The sequence below is a fragment of the Pongo pygmaeus genome, chromosome 9 (assembly GCF_028885625.2).
Source record: "Pongo pygmaeus isolate AG05252 chromosome 9, NHGRI_mPonPyg2-v2.0_pri, whole genome shotgun sequence".
NCBI classification, from domain to species: domain Eukaryota; kingdom Metazoa; phylum Chordata; class Mammalia; order Primates; family Hominidae; genus Pongo; species Pongo pygmaeus.
In genome coordinates, this window is record NC_072382.2 from 10,359,029 (window position 1) to 10,380,333 (window position 21,305).

General features: G+C 59.5%; 1 protein-coding gene and 1 long non-coding RNA gene across 5 annotated transcripts in view; one reads left to right on the forward strand and one right to left on the reverse strand.

Annotated features, from left to right (window-relative positions):
* Positions 1-17,267, reverse strand: CCDC88B (coiled-coil domain containing 88B). Of its 2 annotated transcripts, none has more exons than XM_054441178.2 (27): positions 17,145-17,267; positions 16,714-16,859; positions 16,469-16,580; positions 16,309-16,378; positions 16,159-16,217; positions 15,983-16,066; positions 15,745-15,888; positions 15,348-15,493; positions 15,112-15,193; positions 14,807-14,965; positions 14,161-14,307; positions 13,871-13,979; positions 13,571-13,707; positions 12,328-13,488; positions 7,989-8,116; positions 7,780-7,897; positions 6,167-6,262; positions 5,727-5,867; positions 4,970-5,226; positions 4,469-4,612; positions 4,116-4,302; positions 3,858-4,003; positions 3,541-3,639; positions 3,184-3,350; positions 2,117-2,323; positions 1,889-1,957; positions 1-496 (listed from the first exon to the last, which is right to left on the reverse strand). In XM_054441178.2, the coding sequence occupies exons 1-27, from the start codon at positions 17,202-17,204 to the stop codon at positions 441-443; spliced, it is 4,431 nt and encodes a 1,476-aa protein (XP_054297153.2). In that variant the 5' UTR covers positions 17,205-17,267; the 3' UTR covers positions 1-440. The 2 variants fall into 2 exon arrangements, with proteins under 2 accessions (XP_054297153.2, XP_054297151.2); XM_054441176.2 differs by having other exon boundaries at positions 5-496; positions 1,889-1,978; positions 17,145-17,256.
* LOC129008797 (uncharacterized) overlaps positions 14,831-21,305 on the forward strand; it is an 18,170-nt gene continuing 11,695 nt past the window's right edge. The window contains exons 1-3 of one of the 3 annotated variants that reach the window (XR_010127537.1): positions 14,831-16,924; positions 17,393-17,571; positions 18,071-19,142. This is a non-coding gene — a long non-coding RNA (uncharacterized LOC129008797). Of the gene's footprint in view, positions 16,925-17,315; positions 19,143-21,305 lie in introns of those variants that run through there. The other 2 variants (XR_010127538.1, XR_008492580.2) reach the window with 2 other exon arrangements.

A 21,305-nucleotide genomic window follows, 5' to 3' on the forward strand; every position in this document is an offset into this window, starting at 1 on the left:
TCAGGAGGCTGCAGTTCAGCTTTATTCTCATGCCCCTCATGTCCAGTTAAGGCTCAAGATCAGCCCAGGCCACAGTCCCCCAGTACTGGGACTCAGCTCCCCACCTGGACAGGGCAGGGGGTTCTCTTGCCAACTCCTGCCGACCTCCTTCAGCTGGGGGATCCCCCAGAGACCGCTGCCTCAGCGGGAGCCACCTGGAAGAAGCAGAACCCCGGCCTGGAGCTGCTCGTGGGGGCCAGCCGTCCCCCCTGTCCACACACTCGTCCCGGCTCCATCTCCGGGCCCCGGCGCTGACCGTGGAGGATCTCAGGGCCCAGGCCTCCTTGTCCAAAGACTCCCCTTGGGGGCCCTGGCTCCCTGAGCTCTTGGGCTGCCTGGGGCCTCCGCTGACACTCCAGTGCCGAGAAGGCTGCACTCCCAAGCCTGCTGTCCCCACGGCGTCACTGGCTGAGGGACGGGGTGAGGGGACGTTTCTCCGGTTCCTGTACCTCGGGGCCTAGAGGAAAAGGCTCAGCTCAGACCCGCCTCCCTCAGGAGGACTCCCAGAGTCCCAGGAGGCCCACAGGCTCGAGCACCTTCTGCCCACCCCCAACCTGCCAATACCCCCCGCTTCCAGCTGCACCACGCCTGCTGTTCCCTCAGCCCGGAATGCTGTTCTCAGGTATGTCCACACGGACAAACTCTCCCCTCCAAGTCTTTGCTCCAATTTCACCTCCTCTCTGAGGCCCACCCCAGCACCCCAGTTACTAAAACTCCAACCAGCCTGCCCAGAGCTCCTGAGCTCCTGACCCCTCCCCTGCTCTCCTTTCTTCCCAGAGCATTAGCGCCTCCTGATGGTCCAGCCGGGTCTAGGGCTGAGCTGCCCAGGGCGGAGCTAAGTAGGTGAGATGGGGCTGGCCTGTGACATGCTTCAAAGACCTACTGTGTTTTTTTGTTTTTGAGACAGTCTCACTCTGTCACCGAGGCTGGAGTGCAATGGCGTGATCTTGGCTCACTGCACCCTCTGCCTCCCAGGTTCAAGCGATTCTCCTGCCTCAGCCCCCTGAGTAAGTGGTATTACAGGCATGGGGCACCATGCCTGGCTAATTTTTGTATTTTTAGTAGAGACGGGATTTCACCATGTTGGCTAGGCTGATCTCTAACTTCTGGCCTCAAGTGATCTGCCTGCCTTGGCCTCCCAAACTGCCGAAGACTTACTATGAAAAAAATCACGTCTGGCTGGGTGCAGTGGCTCACGCCTATAATCCCAGCACTTTGGGAGGCCAAAGCAGGTGGATCATCTGAGGTCAGGAGTTCGAGACCAGCCTGACCAACATGGTGAAATCCTGTCTCTACTTAAAAAAATAATAATAATAATACAAAATTAGCCTGGCTTGGTGGCCCATGCCTGTAATCCCAGCTACTTGGGAGGCTGAGCCAGGAGAATTGTTTGAACCTGGGAGGCAGAAGTCGCAGTGAGCCAAAGAGCGAAACTCCATCTCAAAAAAAAAAAAAAAAAAAATCACGTCTAATAGCTCATTCATGATTTTTACACTGGCTACATGCTGAAATGGTAATAGCGTAGGCATATTGAGTTAAATGTTATTAAAACCCATTTTACCTGTCTCTTTTCACTTTTTCTGGTGAGCCTACTGGAAAAGTTAAAATTATCATGTGGTTCACACCATATTTCTGGTGGACAGGGCTGTTGTAGATAATAATTATTTTTAGGCAAATTGTTTACTATCTGCCTCCTCACACCAGAACGTTCCCTGCTGTGTCCCCTGCCAGCACGTCACCTGGCACTTGTTAAAGGATCATTGTCAAATGAGAGAATGGATGAATGAGGTTCTGCCAGGAGCCCCAGGTGGTACAAAGAATACTACTCCTTCCGCAGGCCCCCACTCACCCTCTCGGCTGGCATCTGTTTCGTGCTCCTGGAGGGTCTCAGCGGAGTTCTCCCATCCCACACCAGGTCCTGGGAGGCACAAGGCAACCACTGGGCCCAGGGCCAGTGCGGAAGTAGACAGAGCTTGCAGGAGACACAGGGGACAAGAAGGAAGCCTCCTCCCCCAAGGAGCTGGTGGGTCCACAAAGAGTTGGGGGGCTGGCTGGTACAGTGACCCTTGTCCCTCACCTTTGCTGTGGGAGATGGGTGCCCCCAGGGGGCCTGGACGGCGCTGTCGGAATCGTTGCCTAGGGGTGTCCCCAGGGCTGAATGACTCAGAGCTTCGCCCCACCGGGAACCTTGAGCTGAGTTTCCGCCGCTGCCCACCTGCCAAGGTCTCATCCCGCAGGCAGAGGGAGCTCTGGGCCCGGCGCATGGGTGCTGGGGAAGGGGACCCTGCAAGAGGCACATGCAGGGAGGGGGTCAGACGAGGGGAGTGGGGGCTGAGGCTCATGCAGGGAGGGGGTCAGACGAGGGGAGGGGGCTGAGGATCATGCAGGGAGGAGATCAGAGAAGGGAAGGGGGGCTGAGGATCATGCAGGGAGGGGGTCAGACGAGGGGAGGGGGGCTGAGGCTCCTGCAGGGAGGAGGTCAGAGAAGGGAAGGGGGGGCTGAGGATCATGCAGGGAGGGGGTCAGAGGAGGGGAGGAGGCTGAGGCTTATGCAGGGAGAGGGTCAGAGGAGGGGAGGGGGGGCTGAGGCTCATGCAGGGAGGGGGTCAGAGGAGGGGAGGGGGGGCTGAGGCTCATGCAGGGAGGGGGTCAGAAGGCTCATGCAGGGAAGGGGTCAGAGGAGTGGGGGGCGGAGGCTCATGCAGGGAGGGGGTCAGAGGCAGAGGTGGAGGAGGAGCCAGGCAAATGAGGGGGACAGCAGGACACTGGCCCTGTGCTGGCTTTCGTACTAACTCACTGCATGACCTTGGGCAAAAGCTTCCCCTCCCGGGGCCTCAGTCTCCTCATCTGCAGTCTAGGATCAATGACCTCTCCCTAGAGTCCACTGCACCTCCCAGATCCTGGGCTCCGCTGCGGATGGGGCAGGCTGGGTGGGGGACAGCACAGGCAGGAGGGAGGTGTGGGCCAAGGGTGACCCTGCAGGGCCCAGGGCAAAGAGCCCCTGGTGGCATCAGGGCAGGCTGGGCAGGCCTCAGGGAAGGCCAATGGGGTTACGCATGCAGGCCAGGCAGTGAGGCAGGTGCCAAGGTGGGGGCGGAGGATGTGGGGCAGGGACCATCCTGGCCACCTGACCCTCAGACCCACCTGTCCCATCTGCCTCCCTGCCCTCAGGAAGCTCCGTCTCCGGGGGGCCCCCCAGGCTCTCGGTGCTGCCAGCCCCATCGGCCCCCAGGCGCAGCCCCCCAGGGGGGCCCCCCTCCCGCCGGGGCCGCATCAGCCTCTTCACCTTGTCTGCCAGCCAGCTGCCCTTCCTGGGGGCAAGAGGGCACAAGAGGGGGTCAGGACAGGGAGGAGGGAGGGAGCAAAGGGTGTCCTGGGGATGGCAAAGGCCAGGTTGACCTTCATGGGGCCTGGACCTGAGCTGGGCCTGGGGTCAGAGGCCAGGGCAGGGGCAGAGGTTAGCAGAATGTCCAGCCTGAGGGAGGTGACAGGGCTGCTCACTTGGTCCGGGGCAGGGGCCCAGGCTCCAGCACGCGATATTGGTCCATGATCTTCTCCACGAGCTTCTGCTTCTCGCGGCGCAGGGCATTAAGCTGGTCCCTGGCAGGAGTGAGAAGGGAGAGGTGGGTGTGAGGCCCAGGGAGGCCGAGGCAGTAGCAAGGCACAGGCTGCAGTGAGGATGCACTGGTCCCGTGCCGCAGATCGGACTGACCTGGAAGGTCAGCTCCAACCCTGTCCCTAGGCCCTCGCTGAGGGATCTCCCCAGGAACGCCCAAAGGGGATGCAGGCCCCACCCCGCTCCCAGGCGGCCCACTCACAGGTACTCCCGCTGTTCGCGGTGCAGGTGGTCCCGGCTCTCCAGGCTGCGCTCCAGGAGCTCCCTGTTCTCCCGGCTCAGGGCCTGAACTTCAGCCAGCAGCTGCCGGTTCTCCTCTTCCTGGGCACTTCGCAGCTGTGTCAATAGCTGGCAGGGGGGCAGCATGGCTTGGGGGGTGGGACCCAGCTCAGGACCACCTGGGTCTAGGCTTTCTGTACCCCCACCCACGCCCATAACCCCGCCGGCCCTCCAGCCACACCTCACACTGCGTGGTCAGCCGGCAGGCGCTCAGGTCCAGCTGCTGGTTGGACTCGCGCAGCTGCTGGCTCTGCATCTCCAGCTGTGCCCGCTCCAGCTCCAGCCGCGCCAGCCGGCCCCGTAGCTCCCCGCGTTCACCCTGCAGCTCACCCCGCTCCCGAGACACCTCTGCCAGCAGCATCTGAGCCCTTGGGAGGCAAGGAGAGCTGCTCTCCAAGGGACCTGGGTCCTCAGTCTGAGTGCTGGCCAGAGGAGTTATGCCAGGGAGGGGAGGCCAGGCAGGACCCCACACCCCTAACCCACTTTTGGGATGGGGCCACTGAGAGCTGCTAGGGGCTGTGGCAGGGCCGGCACCTGTCGTGCTCGCTCTGAAGCCTCCGCAGCTCCTCCTCCAGGCCCCGCTGCCGATGCCCATCCTGCATCAGGCGTTCACGCTCTGCCAGCAGGGCCACCTCCTGTGCCTCCACGCTGGCCCGCTGGGCCTGCAGCTGCTCATGCCTGGGACGGACAAGGGGCTAAGAGGGCTGCGTGAACCTATGGCCACCACAAGCAGCCGGCTGGACTATCTGGACCCGGGGCAGGGGGGTCTGTCACCTCCTACGCATAGGTCCCCCAGGGGAAGCCATTGGGCAGAATGCCATGCCAGGTGCCCGCCACTCCCAACAGGTAAACCCCACGGGGAGCCCAGCCCAGAAGTGTGGGGAGCACAGCTACCCCAGAGGGCACAGCAGTGGCTGGGGCATCACAGAGCGGAGGTGGAGGTGCTTCCTGATGGGGAGTCAGACCTGCCGAGGGGAATCTTCTCTGGCAGATAGGGGGTGCCAGGGGAGGAGCTGGGCGTTCGGTGATGCTCACCGGCCCTGCAGCTCCCGGTGGGCCAGCTCCAGTGCCCGCATGTTGGCCTTGAGGTCTCGGTGCCGCACCAGCAGTCCCTCTAGCTCGGCCTCCTGCCGCCGCTGCAGCTGTGCCAGGGCCTCGTGGTCCCGAAGCAGGGCCTGCTGCTGCCCACGGGTCTCCTCCTGGGACTGCCGTGCCGCCCGCACCTCCTCCTCCAGCACCTCCAGCTTCCGGTGCAGCTCCTGGCCCTGAATCTCCAGCACAGACTTCTCGGCCTAGGATGGAGGAGGGAAGCAGGGGCTGCTGGGGAGGAACCCCTGGCTGGAAATTGAGTGAGAGGCGGGGGGCGAAGGGCAGAGGGTAGGGCCCAAGACAAGGAGAGAGCTGTGGAGGAGGCAAAGGCTGGGGGCACAGCAGGCAGTACAAGCCCCAGCCAGAGGCTGATGGTGAGCAGGGGAGAGGCGGCAGAGGCTGGCTGGGCCAGGCTGTCCAGGAGGGGCACAGGGCAGAATGGGACTAATGGCGCCCTGTGGAGGGGAGGGCTGAGATGGTGAGAGGGCAGGGCGACATGGCTGTAGATGTGGGGGCTGGTGGCAGGTAGGAGGAGACAGCAGCAGGGAGGATGGTGCAAAATGGTGGCTGGGGTCAGAGGACAAGGATAAATGAGACTGGGGAAGAAGTGGGGAGCTGGGATAGAAAAAGGCCACAGGACGATCCAAAAGGGGCAGGAGGGGGCAGTACATGGGCAGGGATGGGCACCCGGGCCACCACCCACCTGCAGGCGGCTGCTGTGCTCCTGCGCCCGCTGGCTCTGCAGCAGCAGCTCCTGGGCACGGCCCTGCAGGCTCCCCAGCTGCCCCTCCAGGTGCTGCAGCTGCCCCTGCAAAGCTGCCTTCTCTGCCACCAGCGTCGCATTCTGCCCAGAAGTGGGGGTTAGCGGTAGCCAGGTGGCGGGGGCACCCCCCAGTGCCTACCACAGGCCCACGCTCACACTGCATGGGGCACCCCCACCCCCGGGCCCACTATGGGCCCGCACTCACACTGCACGGGGCACCTCCCCAGGACTCACACTGCACAGGGCACCTCTCCGCCCAGGGCCCACTGTGAGTCCACACCCACACTGCACGGGATACCCCCCAGCCCAGGGTCCACTGTGGACCCACACTCACACTGCAGGGGGCACCTCCCCAGGGCCCACTGTGGGCCCACACTCACACTGCGCTCCACCTCGATAAGCCGCACGTTCTGGGTCTCCACCAGCCGAGGCTCCGCACACTTTTTGGGCCCCAGCCCTGAGGGGCCCTGGCGCAGCTGCAAGGAGAGTCCCTGGGAGGTCATGCGGGGCAGCCACAGTGCCTTGGGGATGCCGCAAGGACCTGCGCTTATGGGCCTGCCCTGCCAGCAGCATTTAGCCCGGTCCACCCCGCCCCAATCCCATGCCTTCCCTTGGATCCCACAAGTCCCTGCTCCTGGTTCCTGAAGCTCCACCGTCTCCACCCTGCCCTTCTCAGCTTCTCTCTATCTGCGGTAGAGCCTTCTGCTCATAACACCTCTCCATCCCACTACTCCTCTAAGCCTCTTTGGTTTTTGGTTTTTGGTTTGTTTTTGTTTTTGTTTTGAGACAGAGTCTCACTCTGTCACCCAGGCTGGAGTGCAGAGGTGTGATCTCCGCTCACTGCAACCTCCGCCTCCTGGGTTCAAGCAATTCTCCTGCCTCAGCCTCCCGAGTAGCTGGGACTACAGATGTGGGCCACCACGCCCGGCTAATTTTTAGGGTTTGTTTTTGTTTTTGTTTTTTTGGATTTTTTTGAGACGGAGTCTCACTCTGTCACCTGGGCTGGAGTGCAGTGGCGCGATCTCGGCTCACTGCAATCCCCTCCTTCCGGGTTCAAGCAATTCCCCCGCCTCGGCCTCCTGAGTAGCTGGGACTACAGGCGCCCACCACCATGCCCAGCTAACAGCTAATTTCTTTTTTTTTTTTTTTTTTGTATTTTTAGTAGAGACGGGGTTTCACGGTGTTTGTCAGGATGCTCTCGATCTCCTGACCTCATGATCCATCTGCCTCGGCCTCCCAAAGTGCTGGGATTACAGGTGTGAGCCACATGCCCAGCCTGATTTTTGTATTTTTAGTAGAAATGGGGTTTCACCATATTGGTCACGCTGGTCTCAAACTCCTGACCTCAGGTGATCCACCCGCCTTGGCCTCCCAAAGTGCTGGGATTACAGGCGTGAGCCACTGTGTGGGGCCTTCTCTAAGCCTGTTTCAACCCCACCTTCTCCACAAAACCTTCCCTGATTGACTCACGTGCACTTGCTGGGTATCTTGCTGGGTGCCACCCTCCCAAGCCCCTGCATGGCCTCCTCACAGCCCGTGGCACCTAGTTATTGTCACCTGTTTTCTTGCCTCTATCCTGACTGGAATGTGAGCTCCCTGAGGATGGCAGCCTGGGATTGGGCCCCACCACCACCCCACCCTCCGTATGGAGCCCGCACACAGCCTGGGCATCAGAAACCATCGCTGGCTTCCTTGATGCCAAGCACTGAGCTCCCTAGACAGTGGGGGACCTCGGGTGAGACAGGCGGAGCAGTCATCCACAGCAGAAGTTCTGTCCATGTGCAGAATGGGGAAAATGAGACCCCGGATAAGTCAACATGGCCACCTGACTTCCAGCACAGTGCTCCCTCCAATAGGCCCCACATGGGGAGTGAGACAAGTAGCTAGCCAAGAATCCAGGGGCAAGACCAGGAGCACAGATGACCCTGGCATCTGCTTATGGGATGGAGGGCAGTGTGGCATGGCCCCCAGCTCCCAGGCTGGCAGGCATCACCTGGAACAGCTCCTCTTCCAGCTGCAGGGCCCTGGTCTTGAGCTCCATCAGCGCCTCCTCCTTGCTGGTCGCCGCCGCCTGCAGCTCAGCTTCCAGCCGCTGCTCCAAGCCCTGGTACCTGCCAGGAGAATCCTTGGCACCCAGCCCCACCCCACCCTCGCCCTACCACACCCCTGCTCCCTCATTCTTCCCCTCAGCCCTGTCCCCACCTCTGGTGCTGGCTTTCCTGTTCTCGCAGAAATTCCCGGCGCTCGAGAGCCGCCTGCTCCAGCTCACGCTGCAGATGCTCCAGCCGGGCCCCCAATTCCTTGCCCCGCACCACAGCTTTCTCCAGCTCCTGAGGGCAGGCAGAGCAGGCTCAGGGCAAGGGGGCAGGAGACAGAGGCCTGAGAGTCGAGAGAGCTGCCTTTCTGCCCTTGACCTGCCATCCTGGCCACGTCTCGTTAAGCCTTTGGGCTCTACTTCCCCATCTATAAAATGGGAGCAAAGCCTGGTGCCCTCGAAATTGGGCATGAAAGAGCTGGGGGTCATAAGCCTGGCAGGGCATGAGGAAGGCCCCTGGGCTAGGAGTCAGTGACACATGTTGGGCAAGTGCCGTCACCTCTCTGAGCCCACGGTTCTTCACGTGCGCAGTGAAAGGTGGACGTGCCCGGTGGGCTGCCACCCCAGCCATGTGACAGCTAGACAGCTAGAGAGGCTCAGCAGAGGCGGGTCTGGTGAGAGACCTTGGCTACAGGGAAAAGGCCACGGAGGGCTGACGGGACAGGAACTCGGGAGTTAACAGTGGGGGCTGGGGGGCTGGGGAGCAGGGGGTGCCAGGATGCTGCCAGCCAGGTGACCTGTGGCCTTTGGCGGTTGGGCTGCACCACTTTGGAAGGAGACGGGAGGCCCATTCTGGCCTGTGGGCCCCAGAGGGAGGGAGACCAAACCATTCTGCCACGTGGGGGGCCTGGCAGGATGAAGCTTCGGAGACAGCCGGCCATGACCAGCTGCCAGCCAAATCCTGCCTTGGAAGCCAAGCCTACAAGCCTTGCTGCTGAAAACTACCTTCCTGGCTTAATAACTGCACCTAGGCCTTGCCCAAGGGGCACTGCACCTCCTGACACCCTTGGCCACCACCTCTCCCTGAAAAACTACAAGTCCCATGAGGCACTGCTGCCTGGCTGGCTGACAGCCACTAGCGCAAGTACTGGGGTAGGAGGCATGGTGACTAGAACCTCCCGCCCAGCCCCTGCCCTGCCCTCCTCCAGGCCCTGGCCACAGCCCTCCTAGGGCTCCCTCCCCCCAGCCTGGGAGGCTTCCCCACCCAGTGGACAACCTGAGAGGCCCCTGGTTCCCCGACCTCCCCCTGGCCAGCCACCTTCTCCTGCTCCAACCAGGAAATCTCACAAAACTCCCCTTTGGCCCCAGCTTCCCCCACCCTCTCAGTCCTTGGAGCCGGCTCTTCCAGCCCACCAGCCCTACCCTCACCTTCACTGCCTACCTGCTGCCATTCCCTCCCATGGAACAGGTCCATTCTAGGTGCCAGGCATTGCCCCAAGTTCCCTACGCTCATTATCTTACAGGATCCTGTGAGGCAGGTACAATTTTTTTTTTTTTTTTTTTTTTTTTTGAGACGGAGTCTTGCTCTGTCACCCAGGCTGGACTGCAGTGGCGCGATCTTGGCTCACTGCAACCTCTGCCTCCTGGGTTCAAGCAATTCTCCTGCCTCAGCCTCCCGAGTAGCTGGGATTACAGGTGCGTGCCACCACACCCGACTAATTTTGTATTTTTAGTAGAGTCGGGCTGGAAAATATACTAAGTATATTTTGTATACTTAGTAGAGCCATGTTGGCCAGGCTGGTCTCGGACTCCTGACCTCCGGTCATCTGCCCACCTCAGCCTCCCAAAGTGCTGGGATTACAGGCGTGAGCCACTGTGCCCGGCCGAGGCAGGTACAATTTTTATTCTAGTTTTACTGGTGAGAAAACTGAGACTCAGAGAGATTAAGTAACTTGCCCCAAGCCACACAGCTGGAAAGTAGGCAGGTCGCCCAGCCAGACAGCATCTCAGCCATACCCCACAGAGTGGACCCCAGAGACGGTCTCTCACCTTCCCTCTCACATTCGCCAGAACCTCCTTACCCTGGGCCTATCTTGCACAATGCCTGACCCCACTTCTACCCAGCAGTGTGCTCCCCACCCCCTATCCTCATAAGGGATCTCTGAGCAAATTACTCTTCCTCCCTGAATTTCAGGGTCCTTGTCTGTACAGAAATGGGACTGGAAACTGCCTGTGCAGGATGACTCAGTTCCTACCTGTGTTGCAGTCTCACAGGTCCCCTAGCACTGGGGCCCATTGGCCCAAACACCCTTCCTGGAGCCTTTTCACACGCAGACCTGACCACTTTGCCCATTGGGGAGCCTTCAGTGACCGCCCAGTCCCCCATGGCAAAAGCCCTAACCCCTTCCTTAGCTTGGAAGGAAGCTGAAGCCATGCCCAAACACTGGAGTGCTAGCTTCCTGGTCACTGCTGTGTGCCCAGAGCCTGGTACAGGGCCTGGCACCAAGAAGATGCCTGTAAACATGTTTAAATGAATAAGTAAAAGTGTGTTGGCCAGGCGCGGTGGCTCACGCCTGTAATCTCAGCACTTTGGGAGGCTGAGGCAGGCAGATCACAAGGTCAAGAGATCGAGACCATCCTGGCCAACATGGTGAAACCCTGTCTCTACTAAAAAGTCAAAAAATTAGCTGGGCATGGTGGCGCTTGCCTGTAGTCCCAGCTACACGAGAGGCTGAGGCAGGAAAATCGCCTGAACCTGGGAGGTGGAGGTTGCAGTGAGCCGAGATCATGCCTCCAGCCTGGCGACAGAGGGAGACTCTGTCTCAAAAAAAAAAAGAAAAGAAAAGAAAAGAAAGAAACTAGCCAGGCCAACATGATGAAACCCCATCTCTACTAAAAATACAAAAATTGGCCGGGCGCGATGGCTCACGCCTGTAATCCCAGCACTTTGGGAGGCCGAGGCGGGTGGATCACAAGGTCAGGAGATCGAGACCATCCTGGCTAACATGGTGAAACCCCGTCTCTACTAAAAATACAAAAAATTAGCCGGGCGCGGTGGCGGATGCCTGTAGTCCCAGCTACTCAGGAGGCTGAGGCAGGAGAATGGCGTGAACCCGGGAGGCGAAGCTTGCAGTGAGCCGAGATAGCGCCACCGCAGTCCGGCCTGAGCGAAAGAGCGAGACTCCGTCTCAAAAAAAAAAAAAAAAAAAATACAAAAATTAGCCAGACGTGGTGGCGTGTGCCTGTACTCCCAGCTACTCAGGAGGCTGAGGTGGGAGAATCTCTTGAACCTGAGAGGCGGAGGTTGCAATGAGCCAAGATCGCCCCACTGCACTCCAGCCTGGGCAACAGAGGGACACTCCGTCTCAAAAAGAAAAAAGTGTCCAGTCCTTCTCTCACCCCCACTCCCATGCCACCCTAGTCAGCTTCCTCTGCCACTTACACCATGGTCACTGCCTCCTGATAGCCCCAAGCTCCCCTGTCCACCAAAGTGACCCTTCTCAAGCCCAGCCCCACACAGTTCTGCCCTGGCTTTCCCTGCCTGGGGAGGGAGGACCAACACATTCAAAGCTGGCCCTCATCTCCCCTTCCTCCTGGGCCCTGAGCATTCTTTTTTTGTTTGTTTGTTTCGTTGGATGGTGTTTGTTGGTTTGTTTTGAGACAGAGTCTCACTCTGTTGCCCAGGCTGGAGTATAGTGGCACAATCTCAGCTCACTGCAACCTCCACCTCCCAGGTTCAAGCAATTCTCCTGCCTCATCCTCCCAAGTAACTGAGATTACAGGTGCCTGCCACCAGGCCTGGCTGATTTTTGTATTTTTAGTGGAGGCAGGGTTTCACCATGTTGGCCAGGCTGGTATAGAACTCCTGACCTCAAGTAATCCACCCACCTCGGCCTCCCAAAGTGCTGGGATTACAGGTGTGAGCCACCACACCCGGCCCCTGAGCGTCTTTAATGCCTTTGTCTTTGCACATGCCATTCCCTCTGGACAAAATGTCCTCCCCACCTAGTGACACTGTGGTCACTCCTCCTAAAGCCTCCTTGCCTCCACTTGGGCATCAGCTCACCCTCCCACGGGCTCTCGTAGCACTTGGCTCTGAATAACCAGTGCTTGAAGACTTACAACATACCCTTGCCAGCATGAACCAGACCTTTACAGCTACTGTCTCCCAAGGTCCTCCTAAGACCGGCCCAGGTGGCCAGGAATAGTACCCCTGTTTTACAGAAGGAGGCCTGGGGTGGAGGTGAGTCGACTGCTGCAGCCAGAGAGCCGAGATGTGCACCAGGCAGTCCCACCCCCTCCCACAGCGCCCCCATCACACAGTGGACATGGCTCCGTGCCCCAGGCCAGGCACACCTTTGGAAGGCAGGGGTGGACTTGGCCTTTCTATCTCCAGCCCCAGCTCGGTGCTGGGCACCCACCGAACAGCTGCTGATGGAATCAGTAACTCCCAACAGCCCGGAACCCTGCTTCCCAAACCCAGTGGTGAGCCCCGACCTGACCTACCGCCTGGAGGGCCTCCTTCTCCTGGCGCTCCTTCTCAGCCTCCTTCAAGTGCTGGCGGCCCTCGCTCTCCAGCGCCTGCATCCGTTCCTCGGTGGCCTCCGACTGGGCCCGCAGCCTGGACCCCTCACGCTCCCACTGCCTCCGCTCCCGGCCCGCTGCTGCCAGCGCCTCCACCAGCGCCTCCCGTTCCTGGGACGCAGCCTTCAGCTCCCGGCCGGCAGCCTCCACTGCCTCCCGCAGCCGGGCTTGCTCCCAGGCCTGGGCCTCTGCCTCCCGGTGGGCCTCGGCCTCTGCCCTTCGCGCTTGGGCCAGCTCCTTGGAGAGGCGGGCAGTCTCCATGTCTTGGGCCTCCAGCTTGCGGGCCTGGGCTTCCAGCTCAGCTCCAAGGGCCTCAGCCTTTCTCCTCAACTGTGCCACCTCCTCCCTGAGGGCCTCCTGCTCTGCGACACCACTGGCCAGGCTCTCCCCTGGGATTGGGCCTTCCCAGGCCTGGACCTCAAGAGCCCCTTCTGACTTCTGCTGTGGTTTTTGCCAGGCTGGGTCCCCGACCGTCCCTTCCAGCCTCTGGTTATGCTCTCTGGCCTCTGTTTGTCCCGTGGCCAGGTCCAGGCCCTGGTTTGGGCCCTCCTGCTCCTCCAGCTGCACAGAGCTGGGCTCCGAAGGCCCTGGCTTGTGCTCAGGGCCCTCCTGTCTCAACCCCCAGGCCTCAGGCACCAATTCACCTTGCCGAGCCTCTCTTCCGTTGGTCTCTCCTGCCAGTAACTGCGGGGCCTGAATTTTGGTCCCTGGACCCTGAGGTGGGGCCACAGAGGCAGGGCTCTGGAGAGAGGATCTATGGCCAGCCTTCTCCGGGGACTCCTGTGTCTCCACAGGAGAGCCTGACTCTTGGGGGGACCAGTCTGAGGCCTGGGGGTCCATGGCAGCTGTCTGAAGGGGACTCTCTGCCTCCTGTGGGTCTGAATCAGGTGCCTGGGGACACTCAGCTGACCCCTCGAGCACTGAGTCTAATGCTGGGGGAGCCAAGTCCAAGGCCTGGGGGCCTCCATCGCTTGCCTTCTGAACCAAGCCCTGAGGGCTGTGGTCGGAGGCCACAGGAGTCTGGGGAGCCTTCTCCAGCACCGGAAGCACAGGGTCCTCTCTCGGTGCCTCCAGCAGGAGGTGCTGAGGGCATAGGAGAGGGACAGTCAGGCCCAGGGAGGGACTAGGGGAAGGGCCGGCCAGGACCCTGGGGGAGGGGACTCACCTGGCCCCCTGGCTGCCCCTGAAGCACCTGAAGCAGCCGCCGAAGCTCCCGGTTCTCCCTCTCAAGTGTCCGAAGCCGCCCAGCCTCTGCCTCCCTCACCTCATCTTGCAGCGAGGGGGCCGCTCCTGCCAGGGGTGCTGAGGATGAGAGATGAGGTCAGGACCCCTCCCTTACTGCCTGGCTCCTCACATACACACCCCAGAGGCTTGGGGGAAGGGAGGAAGTCAGAGGCTCTCCCCAATACACCTGCTGGAAAGCATAGGCAGCCCCCACCCCAGCCCCTCCACTGGGGTCCCTCACCCTCCCCAGGGGATCCTGGAGGTGGCTCCAAGCTCCGCTGAAGCTCCAGCTCCAGCTCCACATTCTCCTCAGCCAGCTGGTCCACCTGATGCCGCAGAGAGTCCAGCTCCTGGGGGTGAGGGCAGGGTCAGACAAGCCCTCCACACCGTGGCCAGGCCAAGTGTGTAGGTCGGAAGGTCACTAGAGGTCACCAAGAGCAGAGGTTGCAGGAATCACTAGGGACCCCTAGGGAATCGATGGGGTCATGGGGTGACGGGGCAACCCAACTGGGATCACTCTGGCGACCTTACCGCATGGGCCTCGCCCAGCCGGGTCCGCAGCAGCAGGTTCTCGCGCTGGGTCTCGTGCAGCCGGGCGCAGCGCTCTCGGGCAGCCTCCAGCTGCTCTTCCAGCAGCGCCTTGGAGGCCTCCAGCACCCCTGAGAGCACCCGCTCCTCCTGGTGGGAGAGCAGGGAGAACCGGTAGCCAAGCAGCCCCCATGCACTCCAGGGCCTGAGGGTCCCAAACTCCTTCCCCTCAGCCTGTCACAGACCCTGCCTCCCTCCCCCACCCTGCACCCCATCAGTCTCTAGGCCCCGCCACTCTCTTCCATCTTCTTCCCACCAAGATCTCTTCAGGTACTTTCTCCCTCGCCCCTGGCCCCGCCCTTTGTGCAGGCCCCGCCCTTCTGTCCATGCCCCGCCCCTCCTCCCCAGGAACCGCCTTCCTTCCGAGGCTGCATCACTTACACAGCCCCCACCTCTCCCCTCCACCTGCCCCATCCTCTGGAGGCCCTTTCCCAGACACCACCTCCCTGAATTTGTCCTCACCCATATCTCCACCCGTGACTGTCCCCTCCAGAGAACCTGCCTCTCTCCCCTCGGGACCCAATCTCGCCCCTCCTCCTGGCCCGCCCCCTCGCGCACGCCCCGCCCCACGGCCCCGTCTCCGCCTCACCTCCAGCTGGTTCTTGCAGGCCTCAGCCGCCTGCAGTCGCTCGCGGCAGCGCCTCAGCTCCTCCTGCAGGCGGGGCAGGCGGCTGGCCCGCTCCCGCAGCGCCTCTGCCTCCTCGCGGTACAGCTCGGCCCGCTTGGCCTGTCCCGACAGCGCCTGGGCCTGGGCCAGACGGTGTGGAGCTGAGAACAGCCAGCCGCGGGCCAGAGGGATTAGGGACGGGAAGGAGCCGGGTTGGGAGGGAGGCAATGGGACCGGGTGCGGGGAGGTTAAGGAATGCCGCGGTGGCGGGGAGCATGTGAGCGCACCTCCTGGCGGAGCCTTCTTATTTCGGCCTCCAAACCCTGCACCTCGGCCTGGGAGTCTAGCTGCAGCTCGGCCTTCTCCTCCCTGGAGGGAAGGGGAGGCTGGGGAGGGTCTGGGGGCCCACAACCCCCAGCCCTTCCCAGGCCTGACCCCTCCTGTAGCCACCAGGGCTAGGGTCCCATCCAGGCTTAATCTGCCCCTCTCCACTCAGTCCCCTTCCCAGGCTGCGCACACTCACAGCTCCTGCCGCAGACGCCGCAGCTGAGCCTTGGCGTTGGCCAGCTGCAGGGCCAGATGGTGCGAGGGGCCCTCAGCGGGAGCCCTAGAGGGAGCCTCAGGCCTCAAGCAGAGGGGTTCTCGCTCCAGCAGCAGTTCAGCCAGCCGCTGTAGGTCAGGGGTCAAGGGTCAGGACTAATTTATCCAACGCCTCTGCACATCGACCCCCAACCACAACGCCAGACATGGGATTGTGGTCTGGGGTCTTGGGCTATCTGGTTGTGACATCCCCGATGGCCCAAGACCTCAGACCACAACCCCATGCCTGGGCCCCAAACTTCCACCTCCCTTGCACAACCGGCTCCCTGATGGTCCTCCAGTTCCCCAAGCTGAGTCCACGATGCTCCTGCTGCCCCTACCTGGACCCCCAGGTCACGCTCCCGTGCCAGCTTCGACAGTGTCCCCATCAGGCTCCGGGACAGCATCTCCAGCTCGGCAGGTGCCAGCTCCCCAGGCTCTGGCCCAGACAGTGCCAGCACCACGCCGGTCCCCGGCTGGGTCACCTGGGGCGCAGGGAGAGCAGTTCAGTGGAAGCTGCGGTGTGGCAAGGGCGTCCCAGGTGCCATACCAGTCTGGGCTGCCGACCCGTCTCAGTACCTCCTGGATGGCAGCGGCCAGCTCGCTCTGGACCTCGAGACTGAGGCCCTGGATGTGGCGGATGAAGAGTTCCCGGTGCTCACACTGAGGGGAGACAGGAAGGAGAGCTGGTGCAGGATCTCCCTCCTCTGCCGCCAAAGCTCGACCCTAACCTTTCCTTCCCACCGCCGGCTCACCTGTACTGACGCTCCCAACAGTAGCCGAAGAACGCCTTCCAGCTGCTCCACCGCTTCTTCTGCAAGGCACATGCCACAAGGGGTTAACTGGGGCGGGGAAGGTAGAGTAGTACGGGGGCAGAGGCAGGAGGGGGTGGGTGGGGAGAGCACCTGAGAGAGGGTCGAATCCCAATGTCTGGAGGTCTGGGGGTGGCGATAGGATCAGCAGCTGCAGCTCCTCCTGGAGGCAGAGGGGCAGACTATATGAGGGGCCTTCCCGAAGTGGCTCCCCTTCCCCTCCCGTCTCCGCCTTTCTCTCGAGACCCCTTACCTGGTAGAAGTCCCTCAGTCGGCCCCACAGGTGGTTCAGGTTCCACACTCGCCAGGCAGCAGGTCCGTCAAGGCCTCTGAGCATCCGAGGTCCCCCTCGGGAGCTGGGGGCACTATGGGCCGGAGGTGGGCTCGAGGACCCGCCTCCGGTCAACAGGCCTCGCCCACCGTCCCTCAGGCCCCGCCCACCCGCTTCCCCTCCCCTCAGATCCTTCCCCGCCACCGCCCCGGCCCGATGCCCCTTACATGATGCCCAGCACCCGGAGGAGCAGGGCCCCATCGCTGAGGCGCAGGAACCTCTTCTCCAACCAAAGGGGCGGCTCTTCCTCCTCTTCCTCTTCTTCCCCCTCCGACTCCTCCGCCTCCCCGACCAGCCCGGCCAGTCCCAGCGCCTGTGAGGAGCCAGAGGGGTCAGCCGACCAGCAGAGTGAACCCTGAGCCCCTCCGACCTGCCCCAGTGAGCCCAAGCACCCCTTCTCACCCGTCCTCTGAGTGCCTCTGTTCCCTCTTCCCTCACCACAGCCCCCCACACCATATCTCCATCCCCCACATTTGAACCCAGCCCTCCCCCCCGGCCTGGCTCTGCCTCACCCTCCCCCGGCCAGCGCCAACACCAGCACCAGCCCCTGGCTGGGGCTCACTTCCCCTCCCCAACCCGCTGCCACCTGCCCCCTCACCCAGGTAGCCAGACTCCCACTCAGGAAGTCTCTGAGCCTGGGCCCCTTGCCCCTCTCCATGCCAGGGTCAGGGTGCCGGTCTCGCTGTGGCAGCTGCACCTGCCCTGAGAGGAAGAGGAAGTCCCCGAGTGGGGGATCCCGGGGCCAGCCACAGACACCCTGTGCAGCTTCCTCCTTCCGGGTGCAGGCGGGCCTGGGCAGTCTGAGTCCTACCTCAGCCCCCACCTCACCTCCCTGCATCCTCCCAGCATCTCTGCAGGGCTAGCCCAGAGGTTGGCGGTGGAAGGCCCAGAGCTCCCCTGGCTCCATGGGCAATGACCAGACAGCCCTTCACCTCTCTGGGCCTTGTTTTCTCAAACTGAAACTGGAGAGGATGACTCCAGCCTGCGACCTTCAAGGGCCTCAAAAGGGCTCTGGGCCTTGCTTGGTGAGTCTGGGCACCCGCACACCCATCTTCCCAAATGCCAGGCTTCACTCACTACAGCATCCTTTCTTTTCCCTTCAGTGTTTCTCAAAGTTACCCAAACCACATCCCCTGGGAAGCCTGGTTCAGATGCTCCTCCAAGAAGCCTCCCCTGAACCCCAGACAGAAGGGAGCATCACTCCTGTCACCTCACCCCACCCCATCCTCTATACACTCGAGACTGTTGTAGCTGTACTAGGTGCTATGAAGGGGAGGGGATTTGACCTTGGCAGGATGATCAGGGAAGGCATCCTGGAGTAGGCATGAGATCAGGGATGGCTGGGTTAACAGGGCAAAGTGGAAAGGAAGGGAGGGTATTCCAGGCAAGAGGAACAGAATGTGCAACTGCTCTGAGGCAGCTGGAAGCATGGTCAGCATAAAGATTGGAAATTATGCATGTTTTATCTACTCCAAGATGCTTAATGTTCACATTTCACTTTTTTTGTTTTGTTTTGTTTTTAAGAGACAGAGTCTCAATCTGTGACCTAGGCTGGAGTGCAGCTGCAAGATCACAACTCACTGCAACTTCAACCTCCTGGGCTTAAGCAATCCTCCTACTTCAGCCTCCTGAGTAACTGGGACTATGGGTGTGTGCCACCACACCTGGCTAATTCTTTTGCTTGTTTTTTGTAGAAACAGAGTCTCACTGTGTTGCCCGGGCTGGTCTCGAACTCCTGGGCTCAAGTGATCCTCCTGCCTTGGCCTCCTGAAGTGCTGAGATGACAGTGTGAGCTGCCTCACGCAGCCCCCATTCTACACCTCTGAAGTGAGTTTACATGGTACAGTTGTTGTCTGGCTAGCTGCAGTCCCAACATCACTGTCAGGACCCACACCTAAAAAGCACCAGCATCAAATCCTTCAGAAGAGTGTCAGCAGCTTGGAAGAAATCCTAGAGGCAAGCAGAACCCTTTTTAGCCCTGGGACTCAAATGGTGGGAAACCCCAGGGGAAGGGAACCAGGCTTGTCAGTGACACTCCCTTTTTTTTTTTTTTTTTTTTGGTGAGACGGAGTCTCGCTCTGTCTGTCACCCAGGCTGGAGTGTAGTGGTGCAATTTCGGGTCACTGCAACCTCCGTCTCCCGGGTTCAAGCGATTCTCCTGCCTCAGCCACCTGAGTAGCTGGGATTATAGGCACCTGCCACCACGCCCAGATACTTTTTTGTATTTTTAGTAGAGACGGGGTTTCACCATGTTGGCCAGGCTGGTCTCAAACTCCTGACCTCAGGCAATCCGCCCGCCTTGGCCTCCGAAAGTGCTGGGATTACAGGTGTGAGCTACCGCCCCCACCCTGTCAGTGACACTCCCAGAGCAGAGTGAAAAGTCGGCTCCATTTCCTCTGCACAATTGCAAAGCTGGCTTAAGAGCTCCTGGCTGTTTTATGGCTGTTTTATGGAATGTTTGCAGCAGTACTGCTCTCCGTAGAACTCTCAAGGACTCAGAGAAGGAGGTGGCAGAGAGACACAGACATCACGACTCTCAGACCAAAAATGATTCACACGAGTCGGACTCCAAATGTGAAGGAGTTTTCTGAACATGGTAACCAATTTATTTTGCTTCTATTATCCTTTTTGTGTGTGCATGAGAAATATATATGATGAGAATCTACATTTAAGTGAAACAGAGCTCTTTCGGGAAATATAAAAGAAAAAGTCTAGTGATGAAAGAACCTTGGGACATCGTTAACTGGCAGCATTCTCTTTTCTTAGTGACATTTTTATAATCGATGACATCTTAGTTTTTTTTGTTTTTTGTTTTGAGACAGGATCTCTGTCACCCAGGCTGGAGTGCAGTGATGCAATCACAACTCACTGTAGCCTCAACCTCCCTGGCTCAAGGGATCCTCCCATCTCAGCCTCCTCAGTATCTGGGACCACAGACATCCACCATCCACCCGACTAATTTTTGTATTTTTTGTAAAGATGGGGTTTCACCATGTTGCCCAGGCTGGTCTTGAACTCCTGGTCTCAAGCAATCCGCTTGCCTTGACCTCCCAAAGTGCTGGGATTACAGGCGTGCACCACTATGTCTGGCCAACATCTTAGATTTGATGAAATATGGCGTAATAATGACATCATAGCAAACACGGGCTTCCCTTGAGCTAGGCATGGTTATAAGTGCTTTACACTTACTAACGTGTTGGCTCTGGACTAGTCTGTGAAATAAGGACTATGGATTATCTCCATTTTATAGAGGAGGGAACAGAGAGGTTAAGTAATTTGCCTAAGGTCACACAGCTTTTAAGTGGCAGAGCCAACTAAAAGAAGGCAGTGGGGCAAGAGCGCAAGGAGCAAGGGGCACCTATAGTCAAGGTGAGCTGGGCTTGACCACGCCACAGGAAACCACGCAGGATTGGTAGCAGAGGAGCACAGCCAGCTGTTCAGCCCTTTTGAAATGCCTCTGGAAATGGGAGTGATCCTCTCGTTGTTGCCAGAATTCCAGGCGTTGATGCCCAGCACAAGCCTTCATTAAATGTCCCAGGGGTGATTATTATTATTATTATTATTATTATTATTATTATTATTGAGACGGAGTCTCGCCCTATCACCCAGGCTGGAGTATGGTGGAGCAATCTCAGCTTACTACAACCTCTATCTCCTGGGTTCAAGCGATTCTTCTGCCTCAGCTCCCTACAGAGCTGGGATTGCAGGCATGCGCCACCATGCCTGACTAATTTTTCTATTTTTTTTAGTAGAGATGGGGTTTCACCATGTTGGCCAGGCTGGTCTCAAACTCCCAACCTTAGGTGATCTGCCCACCTCAGCCTCCCAAAGTGCTGGGATTACAGGTGTGAGCCACCACACCCAACCTGATTATTATCTTTAGTATTAATAATATCAAGGATCAAGGCCGGGCATGGTGGCTCACGCCCATCATCCCAGCACTTTGGGAGGCTGAGGCGGGCGGATCACCTGAGGTCCGGAGTTCGAGACCAGCCTGACCAACATGGAGAAACCCAATCTCTACTAATAATACAAAATTAGCCAGGCATGGTGGCTCATGCCTGTCATCCCAGCTACTCGGGAGGCTGAGGCAGGAGAATCGCTTGAACCCAGGAGGCAGAGGTTGCGGTGAGCCAAAATCGCACCACTGCAATCCAGCCTGGGCAACAAGAGCGAAACTCCATCTCAAAAAAAAAAAAAGAGAGAGAAAGAGATCATGTCTTTCGTGGGACATGGATGGAGCTGGAGGCCATTATTCTTAGCAAACTAATGCAGGAACAGGAAACCAAACACCGCATGTTGTCCCTCATAAGTGGGAATTAAATGATGAGAACACACGGACACAAAGAGGGGAACAACAGACACTGGGGCCTACTTGAGGGTGGAGGGTGGGGAGGCGGGAAAGGAGCAGGAAAAATAACTATTGGATACTGGGCTTAATACCTGGGTGACAAAATAATCTGTACAACAAACCCCCGTGGCATGAGTTTACCATATAACAAAGCTGCATGTGTACCCCTGAAACTAAAATATAAGTTTTTTTAAAATTCTATACCTGGCCAGGCACAGTGGGAGGCCGAGGTGGGTGGATTACCTGAGGTCAGGAGTTTGAGACCAGCCTGGCCAATATGGTGAAACCCCGTCTCTACTAAAAATACAAAAATTAGCCAGGCGTGGTGGTGATGGATGCCTGTAGTCGCTGGGGAGGCTGAGGCATGAGAATTGCTTGAACCCAGAGGCGGAGACTGCAGTGAGCCGA

Bases quoted from the DNA above. Each gene is read 5' to 3' on its own strand.
- CCDC88B (XM_054441176.2), bottom strand. From the start codon at position 17,204: ATGGAGAGGGGCAAGGGGCCCAGGCTCAGAGACTTCCTGAGTGGGAGT. The intron at 13,489-13,570 runs GTGAGTCCCCTC...CTATGCCCTCAG, and splicing joins AGGGGCAGCCAGGGGGCCAG to CACCTCCTGCTGGAGGCACC. The intron at 4,004-4,115 runs GTGTGGCTGGAG...CCCCCCTGCCAG, and splicing joins GGCTGACCACGCAGTGTGAG to CTATTGACACAGCTGCGAAG.